This window comes from Mycetomoellerius zeteki, unplaced genomic scaffold (genome assembly GCF_001594055.1).
Source record: "Mycetomoellerius zeteki isolate Tzet28-1 unplaced genomic scaffold, Tzet1.0 scaffold321, whole genome shotgun sequence".
NCBI lineage: Eukaryota > Metazoa > Arthropoda > Insecta > Hymenoptera > Formicidae > Mycetomoellerius > Mycetomoellerius zeteki.
Window position 1 is genome coordinate 165182 of NW_017257307.1, and position 15555 is coordinate 180736.

The window sequence follows — 15555 nt, forward strand, 5'->3', positions numbered from 1 at the left end:
GAGCCGGTAAAAACGGCACGGTGGGTTACGAGAGATTGATGGAGCGACGCGCGAAGGTGAGAGCGCGAAAGGCGGCCCGGTAAGCGGGCCCTTCGTCCGCTCGCTCTCTTCTGACAGTGATCATCAAACCAGAAAAAGTCGCCACCCGGAAAGCTCCTCGGCCCTCGCCCCGCCTGCTCCCGGGCTTCGCCCCCTTCGATCGTATATGCGCTGGCTAACTGCCGTAATAACCGCGCTCTGTGTGTCCGGGTGGAAATAATTTTAACTCAATTACACGATGGCCCCCTTGCCTCCTTTCCCCGTCCTCGGTTGTTCGCCTCGCGTAGTCTTCATCACTGGCTCCGGCTTGACGACGGCTCAGGAACGCCCGCTCTTTCGTTACCGCGATACGGCGCCTTGATATCCATAGCCTCCGCCCGCGACGCATTGTCTTGTAAGTACTCATTGTCAGTTTCACGTAATCATATCGTTAATCCTCCGTCTGGATCTTTTTTCGCACAAGCGAAATTTCACTCTCAAATTTCTTCCTCATTTTTGCTCAAATTTCCTATTTTTATTAAGTAAAGAATTTAATTTAATAACATTTGAGTTGAAAAATTACTTGGTAATGTAATAGAGATGTAGAGTAACCTTGAATTTTTCTTATTCATTTTTTTATAAATAGTAAAAAGAAACTTAATTGGGCTGAACAAAAAAAATCTAGATTACAGATGAAGAGAATAAAATAGATTGTAGATGAATAACATCTCGTTAACGTCATCCTTTAATCTCATCGATACACTAAATATCTATTTGGTTCAATTTTGATTACGAAAAGAAACAAGCTTGAGTTACAAGTTATCTATAATACATCTTTATTTACTCAACAATTATATTAAAACAAGCCGCATTCTAGTATTTCAGTTATCGTATAAACATTTGAACGATTCGCCTTATTTATATTTACTCTTCTCTTCTCTTCATAGCAGATCCCTTGTTGTATGTGGAACTCTTTCTTGCATGCTTGCGGGATTGCCTATGTTTAGGGAGAGATGTATACGATATTTCATTTCACATAAAATACGCAAGAGCTTTACAGAATCCCGGATTGTTTGCAGTAGTATCAACCGTAACCACGAGAGAGATACGCCGTAATGATTTAATGTGTTTTAACACGTTCTGATATAAATAATAATTCGATTACGTTGAAACTACGTAATAAATGTCATTACTAAATATAAACTAGACACGAATTGAGCGAGCAAATGGATGCATTTATAACCGTAAGCATTAATTGGTTTAATGCCTTCATTATTGTAGTGATTAATTATCGACTATCCGAGCTTGTTTTATCGTGATCGTATTATCTCGAGTGAATGCATCGCGCTGCAAAAGACATTGATTATACGCATAATTATGTACGTACATACAGAGATATCCGGTTCCTTCTTTCTTTATTTTTCGTGACAGCTAGGCGTCAACTTAAAACGGAGAAATTCGACGAAATAACGAGAAAGGAAGAGAATTCGGGACGCCACGGTTATATTGACTCGTGAGGAGGATGAATAAGCGATCCGCGAAGTGTATCGGGCCGATGACGATGCTTTACGATCGAAGATAACACGCAGAAGACTATACGCCAATTTCAGGCCGCGTTCCCCGGAGGGATTAATCGCCCCTCGTTTAAACCTTCGGCACTCCTCGTGCTTCCATTTTTAAATCCTCGCCGGCATCATCCGGCTGCGGCCGGAGCATCTTCCCTTCACGTGCACGTTACATACGGATACGGGGGGTAACTACTCTAATTATCGAGGTCTCGCGTAAAACGAGTATGTAAACATAAATCGACAATCTTGCCGAGTCAACCGCGCGATCGCTTAACCACACGGTAAGCCCATTTTTCTCCCGCTATTGCGGTGAGAAAGAGAAAGAAAAAGAAAGAAAAGAGAGAGAGAGGAAGAGAGAAGAGTCTTATCCTTGACGTCTTATTACGATTAAAATCCTGTGAGTTTTCCGTTTTTTTCGCGTTCTCTAATTATTTCGCCTGAATGAGCCATCGGGCACATCTTCTGCAAATTGAAATCTCGAGACGCGCATTTTTTCACGCATAGACGATTACCTCGAAACGTCCCACGTTTCTAATTATATTGCGATTATCTCGATGACATAGGTATACTCTCCCAATAAGAAAACCCAATGATTCGGCTATCATCCATCGGTCTGTCTTCTCGTCGTATGTAAGTACTCTGCTCCGACAAACGCGATGACTTTTTCCAGCTCCCTGTGTGGCTTCGAAGTTTCATTGCATTTACTTGGAAGTATATTACTGCACAGTAAATAAATAAACTGCCCTGGCATATTTTGTGCTATTCTTATTTGTATAATAATGTAAATAGAAATATATAATAGATATGTAATAATTCCATATCCGTTTACTGGAAACTTTGCAATAATTTTAATTCTTTTGCAATACACAATAACTTGTAACACCAGACCATCGATGGTCCTATAAGAACATCCGTTGTATTGTGCGATATTTTACGTTTCTCTCGTACCTCGGACGCGCGTTTGAGACGTGTATAAATCTCACGATCCCAAAACACAGCCATGAACAAAACACATATTTGCCCCGCCAGCCGTTTGATCTACGGCACAATGTAAATTTACCGCGAGAGAAAATAAATATGTACAAGCATGTAAATATCGACGCCTATTTAAACTGTCAATGCGTTTAGGCAAGCAAAAGACGTGTACATATCTATTGACTCATAACTATGCTCTTATCGCTTTAATATATTGTCTTCTCTCTACTGTAGATTCTATAGAATTTATTTTACAACTATAATAATATTATATGTAATATACAATCAACACGTATATTTATTTATATAATTAAATATTTAGAAAATGTATATTTTTTATTCGATATCGCAATTAGATATTTAAATTACACGTTTTGACAAATATTGAATGTTCGAACTATTCTTTTTCTATTTTTTATTAGAAAATCATTCTATACAATTATTATATTTTAAATTAACTGCATTATAGTTTTAAAAAAGCCGCTTTTTTCAAATTGTTGGAAAAAAACCGGAAAAACTTCAGTTTTTTTCCAAAAAATTAGTTTTTTGGAAAAATTACGGTTTTTGCTATATATGACATAATAAGTAACTTCTAAATTCCTTTATAAAATTAATGCGATTTATGAAATTATGTAGCATTATTTTTAATAAAATCTTTTAGTTATCCTTCTATTTTTATAGTGTAGTAAAAACCTAATCTAACCTTCCTTTAGTACATGGCATAGCTTAAGTAGACAGATTTTAATTTGTCACGCTCCCGTCTAATGAACTCTTAAAGTGTCTCTTTGTAGTTTATTTTTTTTTTTCAAATATTTGTTACGAATTCAGTTTAAATCTAAATTATTTTCTAGACCTACCATTATATAAACATAATGTTTGGACTCTATATTTTTAATTCTTACATTAATGGTGCAATAGTGTATGTTTTGTATGTTTTATTGAATACGTTCCCTATAAATTATTTAATATTTAGTATAGAGAAATTCAGAGGTAGAAAAATTCATTTCTCGAAAAATTCACGCGTACTCGTAAAACCTACCACGTTTGCTTCTCGGTTCTTTTCGTAAAGAAAATAATTGCGTATAGAGCCTACACAGCGGGATAAGTTTACAGAAATTTTGAAATTGTATAAAAGATTGAGGTCGCATAACCATAAGCGCATAATATTATCTAATATTTTAATCATATTCTTAGAATATTAAATGTACATTTATCCCGCTGTGTACCCTATACGCAATTATTTTCTTTACGAAAAGAACCGAGAAGCAAACGTGGTAGGTTTTACGAGTACGCGTGAATTTTTCAAAAAATAAATTTTTCTATCCATGAGAAAAAATCGAAAAAATCCGCGGACAAATTGAAAAAATTGGTTTTTTTCCGATCCTTTAAAATTATAAACTGCATTATAAGATAACAAGTTTGTATTATATTTTCGATTTTAAAGAAGAATTTCTGCTGTCATTCATGAAATCCTCATAAAGTATCCCTTTGGCACCTTGCTAAAGGTAAAGTTCGCATGAGTTCCCTTCGGTAGCCGGGATGCTGTCGCGGTATCCGATTATTCCATTTGTAATTACAACGATAATGTACGACACGCCTTTTTCAAAGAATCGTACGTGTACGTGGAGAGATATGTGTGCATGAAGTTCTCGATGGCGTCGACGACGATGGCGGCGAAGGGGCAAAGGGTGGCGAAGGTACGACCGCCAACCATGGAAGAGGGGGATAGGAACTCGTCGGGTGGGGGTTTCTGAGGCAAACGGCATGGACCGCGCACGCGAAAAAGGGACCCACGTAAATTGAAAGGGGGGCACGGCCGTCTTGTTGTGTTTAAAAAGGCAATTTGCGGGCTTGAGATACGGCCTATATATTACGGTGCAACTGCTACGGGTGGTGGGAGATAGCTCGGTCGATAGCGAGCTCCCCTTTTGCACGAAGGGGGACTTACCGTGGAGGCCCTGTTGGATACCTCTGTACCCCCGTCGTTCTCTCCTCGCAGCGGAAATCTCCCTTCCCCGCGTCATGCCGTATCGTGGGCCTTCTATACTCCCCCACCATCGAACAGGCAAATGCGTTTCTTGTGTAGCTCACTGCTCGTTTGCGGACGGGACGATTTACTCTCGCGGTATAGTCGTATTCAAATATCCTCTCTTGCCGCGCGAGCGAACCTTCGCGGACTCCTTCCTCCGCTCCGTCAATTTTTTCCCTGCTTTCGCTCTTCCACTCTCCTCGCATTTCTCCGTTGTCCCTTCTCTCGCATCTTTTTTTTTTTTTTATTCGATTTCTTTATCTCCCGTTTCGTCGTGCCTTGCCTAATCCACTTACCACCCTCGCAATTGCCACGGGGCCCTAATCCTCCGTAACGTAACGTAATCGGGAAGCTACCGATAGCGGTGAACGAGCTCGGGAGTTCCGGGTTTAATTATCCGGCTGCGACAAACGGAGCGGAGATGGTGGCGCGTTTGATAATTATGAGCAGGACGATTCTCCTGGTGTACGTTCTCCAAGTTACGCTTTTACGCTCGAATGAGGTACAGTGATATGCGACGTAATCATTGCCGTCGCATTAACCGCGCTGCAAGTCGTCTACCGCCGGCAATTATGCCGATCTAAAAGTGACAGGCCGATTTATCCGCGTAAACTCGGATATAAACGCAGAAAACATGCATCGCTATTTTCACAAGAAAGGAGGATTGCTTCACAAAAATTCCAAGCGGATCTCTTTTATTTATAAGGTAAAGATGCCAATCGAATTGATTTAAATAGAAAAAAAGGTTAAATAGAAATCTCATAAATCTTCTGCGAATGACAGTAGTTTGTTATAAAATATTAAACGGATAAAATCATTTCAAAGTGATAATGATACTTTCACGTTAGAGTCGTGTTTGTAGCTAAATCGAATCCAGATTGACGAAAGCATGTGGAACTGAAAGTGGCCATAATTTTGAAACACCTCGTTTAAAATTTACATATTTGCGATACATGGAAGATACATGCGAACATCGATTACCTCCCTAACCGGTCTGCATCCCGTCAACAATGTATTAATAAGTGGTCATTTCGATAATTATACATCACGATGCGCCGGCGGAACGACGCGTACCTTTCTTTTTCTAGATTACTGATAATTCAGTAAGTTGTGAGGTGCAACAATTATAAAATATTTTGGCACGTAACATGCATATGCATCTGTAATATGAATATTGGAGTTGTTAAGCAGCGCTGTATTGCGCGCCACGTAATGTTCGGACTTATTAATATCTCTTAAATTAATGGGCTGTTTAATTTTAGCGGTATCTTGTAACGATTTACACATCCGCCGCGTGAGCGTATTTATCACAAGCGGCCACGCCCGTTTTATCGATACCGACTGGAAAGTGGCTTCCGTATTTCGCCGGGGTCGTAGCTTCTTCGTTGGTAAAGCTTCCGCGAAAACTCGATTAAGTACAAAGTAGTCTTAAAAATCGTTTGCGCTCGCTACCAATTATACCAGTATGGTGTAAAATGCTCCTGCTTGTCCCAGCGTCAAACCGGTTTGAAATAATTCGGCTACTTGCGCAGAGTGCGTTCAGACGCAAATCTGTCTCGCGATAATTATCGCCTAAAGAGAGAAAGTTTTTCTTTTTAACGGAAATTACTTGGATCTTTTAAAATTGTTATTATGTTTTATTGTGTTTAAGCAAGATGAAGACGGAGAGAGAAAGAGAGAGATTGCGAAAAATATATATTAAAAAGCCAAAAATATTGTATAAACTCCCGTCGCAAAGAATACATTTTGAAAGAAATCAATTAAGCAATTTGTCACAAAATGCTGCTTTATATTATATTTTTAATGTTTAGAATATATGATATGTTCTTTCGCATTAATTATAACAATTATATTTTATTATTAATTATATTTCTTAAGCAATTAATCACTATGAAATTAATGGTAAAAATTGTGCTAGATATTTTAAAGGTTGATGCTACAGTCTGGCACTCAATTGCAAAGGTAACATCTACATAGATACACAATAGTATATGGGATCGCTTTGTACCGTTTCATAAGAAAATATATTTGTACAAAGTATACAAGCTCATTTGCACAGAATGCGTGACAATCGCAATAAATTATATCCTGATATCGATCTCCTTACGTTACTTAATAGCACGATCTAGCTGTGTTGCATCCTCCAGGCGTTTACTTCTCTGGAGAGTATCATAAATATTGCAGCGATTCCTATTAACTTTATCTTCATCTGTACAAATTACACAGAACGTCGTCGCTAAATTCACAAATGGATAAAGGTACAAAGAAGTTACAGATATTATAATATATATGTATATAATAAAATATAATATGTGTACACATCTCTATATTGAGAGGAAAGTGTTTAATGTTTGCGATTATAATTACATGGTAAAATAATTAAGGTTACGAGCTTCATTTTCACAGTTATTACTGCTATGTAGTAATAATAATTATATCTAATTTACTCAAAAATATATAGTTGGTACATCGAAAATAACCATAAATTATAGTTAAATTATAAAACAACCATTTTGTTTCTTTCAGTGCACACGCAACATAATCAAATTTTTAAAATTATCGCTGAATAACGTATATGTGAAAATATAGTGTTTTTTTAAATGTATACACATTTTGAAAAATAGTTGTATATATCTGATTAAAAAGAACATTAGATTCGCACATTTGTAATTTTAAGAGAAAAAAATCTAAGTATTATAACATCATTTAACGATTTTACCTGTTAAATCCATTCTCGTAAATTATGCAAGATTTTACATTTTGATAATGTAGACAATATATTCAATATCAATATGTATATTATCTACGTTTACATAGCACACGTGGCCAATATTATTTGGTAAGATAACCTCACACTCTGCTTTCTCTCCCTTCCCACGAAGCCACATATTACATCGTCACGATGTTTAATTAATGTTGACATAACGGATAGATGGAGGAGAAATACACTGTGACTTCCGTAGAAAATTTTTGTGCAAGCACAGAGAATAATATTTATGCTAATTTTTATCAAAAGTAGTAACCTACAGGACGAATGAGAGCAAAATGCGTAGTTATTAATACGAAAAGTAAAAGATTTTTACTCCTTTAGTCCAGAATTTACGATGTCATTTTCAAACAATTTGTACGTTTCAACTCACTTTGGACTTTTTACATAAATCGTTTAATTATCGAATGTGATGTTGTTACATTAATACTTCATTATTCATAATAAAATTTTGTACACGCATACAAACATTGCATACAGTGATAAAACCAATTTCTCATGATTCGAATCAAGTTATTAAGTTTCTTTTTCTCTTACTGGACAAACGTCTGAGACGTTCTTAAAAGTTAATAAAAGTTACTCTATATATACCGCTATAAGAAATCAGGTTTCTTCAAGAGAGATAACTTTACATCAGAGTAAATGAAAGTTTTAAATTATGCAAACGCATTTAAGAAAATAATCAATAAGCAATAGGTAGTTTCCCTTGAACTTCAAAATGAAATTTGTAAAGTTGCTGACTGAACTTTTGCCCGAACTATTCTTTATCGCTGTGCCGAGTTCCCTCGCGTTAGTGCAGTCTACTTCGTCTCACAACAAATTTCAATAAAACAATGAGCGCAACACGTTTAGCCATAGATTATTATTACCGGCAGAAACGCGTATTGATGAAACGATAGCAAGAATTATTGCACGTCGAATCACGATGTGGAGGTGAGATTCAACGGGGGTAACGTTTAAAAAAAAATACAATTACAGCGCGATAATAAAGTGATGTATGGCCCGTTCGGGCGAGATGCATGAAGCAAAGGGGGTGAAAACCTCCGCGTTACCTCGCACCACCGAAGTTTCCAATCTATAAGGTATCAACAGTTGCCTTCAGCTGCGCGTTGTATACCTCCAGGACTTGCGATTTAGAATGTTGATATAACGGATGGGTGAGCAAGAAAAGCGTTCCGCGCGCGAACCTCTTTTGCGAGACGTGCGAGATTGAAAGGGAATAAAAAAAAAAGCTCTCACGACTCTTGTATCGAATTTCACCCTGCGTGCTTTCACCGACGTATTTATATCGCGTCTATGTACGCTTCATTATGTTTACATTCAAATGGTAAACTTCTCCGTCGCCGGAGGAGAGAGGGGAAAGTTTTTCGAGAGTTCTGGCGTAAATCTAATCTATCGTGCCATGTCGAGCGATCTCGGAAAAGGCACTCGAAGCAATGTGATTTCAAAACGAAATTCTATGTGCAAGATCAGAAAGAAGCTTCGAAAATTCTAGTATCGCGTTCGATAATTTGACATATGAGAATATCGCATCTTTTTCAATTTGCTCTCTCATAGAATGCGTTCTTTCCAGCGATCGACGGACTTGTCGTTTCGGTATAATCGTCAAAGGATGACGTCAAAGGAAGTTCTTGTCTCAGGAACGAAACGCGAAGGTGTCGCTTGACCGAACTTCCGAAATTTCACGGTGCGGAAGCGGACGAGTGACTCGTCCTCTTTTGCGCTCGCTCATTCTACCATATACCTTCGGGAGTCGCGATTCGGAATGTTGATATAACGGATGGGTGAACAAGAAAAGCATCGCGGCGGGCTCTCTTCTTCTTTTTCTCCTGTTCCTTCCCTCGCTTTTCCTCTCGCTTGCTCGCGCTCTCCTCTCTCGCGGACGCTCGTATCCGGCAAAAAAGCACCGGTACCGGTACATTGAACCCGGCAAGAGTTCCGCCACACGTTCGCGAGGCCGTTTCAGTATTTGACTGTTCCCCGACACCGTGCAACGGCGGCTGCGGTGGTTCTCCTCCTCTCCTCCGCCTTCTCGGTTCGACTCCCGTCGAGACGACAGAACGCCATAAGCAACCAATTTAAATGTAAATTGAAAACCACCATGGCATACAAATTGTTCGACTCGCCGTCAAAAAATACTGCGAGCAAAGATCAAACGGAAGACAAGACACGCGGGCGAGAGGGTGGCGTATATGGGGCCGATGGTCGAGATAGAACGAGAAAAGGTGCCCCGGAGAAGGGCATCTCGAACGGCAAAGTTCCGACCTTCTTCACCGTGTACCGGGATCTACCCAGGTGTTGTTATCCCCTTTTCTCTCTGTTACGACAGAGAAGCTGGCCCGTCGCTGTTTGTTCCACCCTACGGCGGAACGGATCTCGGCTACCTATGCTAGACTGCCCTCTAAATATTTGCCTTTCTCTTGTCCCGACGAAAGCTGGCTCGCCGTAACGCGTTTCCATACGAGAGCGCGGCTCGCTCAGCCGAGGGATAGTCATCGCGTCCTCTCTACCGGAGGGAAAAACTTCCGGCATTCAAAGAGTCTTCTCCTTCACTATTCGCTTTTTCTCCCTCTCTTTCTCTCGCTGCATGGAGGCTCGCGCCTCGTCGTCAAGTTCCTCTGCACGCTTGATGTACGATCAGAAGAAGCGAGATTAATGGATCAGTTTATCCTCTCCATTAACGATTTCGGATCGCGGGTCCATCCTCGCAACGAGGAATTAATTTCCCATTCTCGTAACTTAGAGGCAGAGATCCGACTTACCATAATTTTCGTGAATTCGAATCATTCCCCGACGGAACGGCTGTTGAATATTCTCTCGCTTATTATGAACGGTTTCTGTAATCAACGTCAGCTACAGTCGAGCATGTTGAGCGGTAGCCCGCGATAATCGAGTATCCAATTGAGTTCATTCAGTTCGTGCTCCTTTAAAGTAACATAACAAACATTTGTTTCTCAGTTAATTTTAATATTGGCACTACTGACCGTCATTCCCATTGAAGAAAATGCAATTGAAAACAATTTCTACCACATCGCTCTATTTTCTTATTTTCCCCAATGCCCCACTCGATATAATATTTCCGGTAAGATTTTTCATCATTTTATCTTCGTAGGAAATTTTAATAATTCTCCTGGATTGAATAAAAAAATTACAAAATTCTAAAATGCAGACCTGATTAATAAAATATATGCAATTTATGTGCTTTGCATCAATCTTTTTACAATGCAGGAATGTTTCGTAATTCAATAGATATCGAAAAGCAATTTTCTTATACTTGATGCTTTATTAAAACGGATCTTTATTGTTGCATCGAATCCGTAAAATACTTGCTTGCAGCCGTCGTCGATATTATATGTCACCGACGTTATACATTAATTCGTTCAACGTAGACGGTGCGGGATCGATGCGAGAACGATGTAACGACTAATTCATCGCGCGGTTTGTCATTAACTGTCGCGCACATATGCATTTGGGAACATTTCCGGTCACGTTTACTATGGCAGCGGCATAAATTTTTGACGACGACGTACGTGTCATGATTTATCGATTCCGAGCGGTTAACATCGACAGCCTCCGGCCGGAGGTAATGGCAGCGCCATGAACGAACCCGATAGAACGCACTGATCATTAGCTGCCGGCCAAGGTTGCGGCAACATTTCGTCGATCGTATCTCGTGGCCGTTCGACACGTTACGCGTAATCAATATGTACCCGCCGGTCCCTCGAAGGGGCATTCCGCCGTTCGAAATATCACGATAATGCATAGGCATTGCCCCCTCTTTCGAAACGTGCTAATTTAAATTAGCCTGTGCTTTCAACCTGACATAGCGCACGCGTAAATTTAAATTTCTGAAATGGGATGCAGCGCCGATAGGAGAGTGCTTGTTAGCACCGTGGTAGCCATCAACATAATTAACCCCCTAAGTGGAGACGCCTGTGTATCATTATTAGTATACGCCTCGATGTTATGGAGTTCGAATGTGCTTACGAGAATTTAGGTCTACGTTAGGTGCCCTGATTTAAGCGCACGTTACACGAAATATCCAATTAAGTCATAATTGAGGCTCGTACTGCATCCAGTATAACATTGTCGCACGAAGTGGATATTTACGTTCACGAGGGACACGAGGGAGGTCTTTTGATACGACGAACGCGTAACGAACAAGAGCCTCTTGATTCGATCTACTTTCCTCGACATGAAAGCGTCGGGGCATATGTACGTGCCACGAGGATATGCCAATTCAGCATATTGCTATACCTTCGAAATCAAAGGAACGTATATAACGAAACTCTTAACGCAACGACCTAGTTCGTTAAACATACCCCATCTTGCGCCCTTACGTGACTATCCTTCCGAGTGGTATATTCGCCTTTCCGAATGATATCTTCTCGCAGAGAGAATTCTCTTTATTGCACTCTTCGTGATCTCTCTATCACATCTATATATATATATATATATAGTATATATACATCGTATAAAAGTCTCTCTTTCTATCTTTCTCAGTATGATACGATATTACAATAAATCTGAATACTGATCCGCTTTTTTTACTCCTTTTACCTTACAGTTCGCAACGGTTATTCTTGCGTACCTGTTGCTCTCTCGGAAGGACTTGATATTCGATTGAACGTAGCTGTCAGGGCGGTGCGATACGGGCCAAATGGTGTAGAAGTATGGGCCTCACCCGCCCGCAATCTGCACACAAATCACACCATTTATAAAGCGGACGCCGTTCTAGTTACACTACCCCTTGGTGTCCTCAAGACTTCCGCACCGCCTTCTGGAGTCACCTTCAATCCGCCGCTTCCGGATTGGAAGGCTCAAGCCATTCAACGACTTGGTTTTGGCAATTTAAATAAGGTGAGCACCGTGTCTGTATGTGTGTATACTTCGACAAGTCGCTGTCGTCCCTAAAGCGGTCTAATTTATGCTGCTCCCGAAAACAGCGGACGATCTTGTCGAACGTTGATGTAAGAATAATAAGACTGCATAATTGCGCATTAAGATTTATCACTGATCGCTCAGTGGCAGATTTCAATAGCAATTAATGTGTGTTCTTTTCACGAACGAGAATCACATTGAAGGGTTCAGCTTACATACTTCAGTGACAAATTAAGAAATATCGGTTACAATCAAAAAGAAACGAACAAATTCTACGAAACATGTGAGATATTATCATAAACAATTTATCGAAATTACATCTTGATAAATTGATTAATTATGTATCAAATTGAAACTTGGTCTGTAAAATTTAATTTAATCAATAATTAAATGTGTAAAATCAACGAGTAAAATTTTATGTGAAGTAATTTTATTAATTTTATTAAGCATGCAAAATTATAACACGTAATTAAATTAATTATTTAAAAAATATTAAAATTGATTATTCGATAATTGCAATATTATTTGACAGAAGTATTAAAAGATTAGCAAATATTAGATTATAACAGCTATGGTCTTAGTTATAAACTTTGAATCAAATGATTCTTTTACTAATGAATAAAATTATAACAAAATAACATCAATTACTATAATATACTCGCAAGGAAATACAACCAACTGTCCTCTGATTTTAATAAGTTTCGGATATTTTAAAATATAGACAAAAGTAAGAGACATATTTTTTATAAATATTCTCGCACATTAAAAAGATGGAGACTTCCTTTAAAAAAATAACAGATTTCAACAGGTTTTTTTCCTAAGTGAATAATATCTAAACTGTCAAAGTTAAAAAAATATTTTAAATAAAAATTCAATGGATTTAAAAGAACATTATATATTAAAGATTTTAAAAAATTTTAATTTAAAAATTAAATTAAAAGTTTTTAAAATTGTATACATATAAAAATATTTCAAATTTATGTAAAAAAATAGATTGTGTTAAATATTTTTTTAGCTTTTCGTATTCTAAGCTCGAATGTTATTTATTCACAAATTTTTTAGATGTTTTCTATCTGCAATTCGTTTTTAGACAAAAATATCGTATAATATCAGAATTTCGGAAAAGAGTTTCCGTTCGTATTTCAATATCAGTTTCAATCTCGTAATTTCTCCTTTAATCTCTCAGGTAGTACTATGCTTCGAGCGCATTTTCTGGGATCCAACGGCCAATTTGTTCGGCCACGTGGGAAGTACCACCGCATCGCGCGGCGAGCTTTTTCTGTTTTGGAACTTATACAAGGCACCAGTTCTATTGGCCCTCGTCGCTGGTGAAGCGGCTTGCGTAATGGAAAATGTCAGTGACGATGTTATCGTCGGCCGTTGCATCGCCGTCTTGAAAGTAAGTGGATGAAATTTCTAGTCGAAGTGTACAGAGAGGGTGAGGGGTGGATAGTAGTCTTACCTAGATTAAGTGTAGCAACGCATTTTACACTAATAATTATTATCTTACACACCTTGTATCCTCGTCATGTTTTGTCGAAAAAGAAAAAAAAGTTAGAAAGGGTTGAAGAAAGATTTTATTCTCATAGGGCATTTTTGGAAACCAAGTGGTACCACAACCTCGTGAAAGCGTCGTGACGAGGTGGCGAGCGGATCCTTGGGCACGAGGTTCCTATAGTTTCGTCGCGGTCGGCAGTTCTGGCAGCGATTACGATCTTCTGGCAGCACCCGTGTCACCTCCCCACTTAGTTAATCACCCCCCGCCGCAGCCGAGAGTCTTCTTCGCAGGTAAATATTAAATCGATATTTTTCACGATTGTTTACCGAGATGTAAAAAACTAACAGAAGAACTTAAAGAGCTTTTTAAGTTCTTCTGATGAAGAATTATATTTGCGTTTGCCATCGCGCTGTTTACGTCCCCGTAAATATATATAAGCGTCGCTCGCATTTGCGGAACATAGCGATTGATGTGCAATGCAATTTGCCTTGCTACGATACTCCATTTCCGAGTTGTGTAGTAATTCTGTGTGTTAACACTGTTTAAAGATCTTACTATTCGTGAAATGTTGGTCATGTAAACAAGATGAATTAGCGCTTGCGGAAATTTAATGAAATGTAATAAACTTTAAAGAAGAAATTTGTCGATAAACAAGCATAAAAATGTAATGGTGATACAAACTATAATAAATTCATCTAAGATAAATGTCACATCGTAGTAAATTTTTTCACGAGAGTATACGTTGACCTATTTACACGACGGGTTTTCAGGAGAGCATACTATACGGAATTATCCAGCCACCGTACATGGCGCATTCCTCAGCGGCCTTCGTGAGGGTGGACGTATAGCCGACCAACTTTGTGGAAGTCCTTACGCGCCACCAACAATGACAGCTTCAGTTCCACCAACGACGGGGATCACGCCAGCAAATACCGGCAGCAGTTCGACGCCTTAATATTTTCTCATCGGCTATGTCATTTTTGTCTTTCTGTGAGCTCTTTAACTCCGAGGATAGTCATTTACGAAGAAACTTCCTCAAGGCTCTTCCGGGGAAAAAAAATAATTCTTCGCGATAATTTCGAATCATGTGACAACTTAACGTACTCATTAACTTGCTAATTTCACAACTTATACGTGATTATTTTCAGTGAATTACTTAACTTAGTGAGGCGATATTTATGACTTAAGTTCGATTATGTAAAAAAAATGAAAGGATACTAAATGATTTTGAAACGCTCAATTTTTCATAGCATATTATAATTGTTAAATATATATATACACACACACACACATATATATGTGTGTGTATGTGTGTATGTATATCCAGCATGCAAGTATACAGCTCGAATGTTTTATTTATCATCATCATTATTCATACACATACACACGCGCGCACGTGCGCGCGCGTATACATTTATATAATATAATATGAAAAAAAGAATAATATATATATATATACATATAATAAACAAATATATATGTATATATTTTTTATTTTATATTATATTACTTATTTATATTTATGTGAATATAAAAGATTGCTCGATTAAGTGATTGCTTTTTTCATATTTTCTTATCTAGCAAGTGAAACTCCATTTATATTACAATTTCCTAATTTTTATATAATTATGCTTCCGTTATTTACTTTATCCAATATGATTTATGACAATTCACAAGATTTACTATATTTTCTTGCAATTTTATACTCTTCTATAATTGAGAAGTATTATTATTTATATAAGAGCATATTTATTTCATTTTATTTTGGAGTATTGTACCCCAATATGATGGAATAAATATCTACTAAATAAAGACAGCG

General features: G+C 38.2%; 1 protein-coding gene across 1 annotated transcript in view; it reads left to right on the forward strand.

Annotated features, from left to right (window-relative positions):
- Su(var)3-3 (lysine-specific histone demethylase Su(var)3-3) overlaps positions 1 to 15014 on the forward strand; it is a 111468-nt gene extending 96454 nt beyond the window's left edge. The window contains exons 11-14 of the mRNA XM_018451780.1: positions 11925 to 12217; positions 13425 to 13637; positions 13828 to 14026; positions 14507 to 15014. Coding sequence (XP_018307282.1) covers positions 11925 to 12217; positions 13425 to 13637; positions 13828 to 14026; positions 14507 to 14691 — 890 coding nt within the window. The 3' untranslated portion in view covers positions 14692 to 15014. The remainder of the gene's footprint in view (positions 1 to 11924; positions 12218 to 13424; positions 13638 to 13827; positions 14027 to 14506) is intronic.
- The last annotated feature ends 541 nt before the right edge of the window (positions 15015 to 15555 follow it).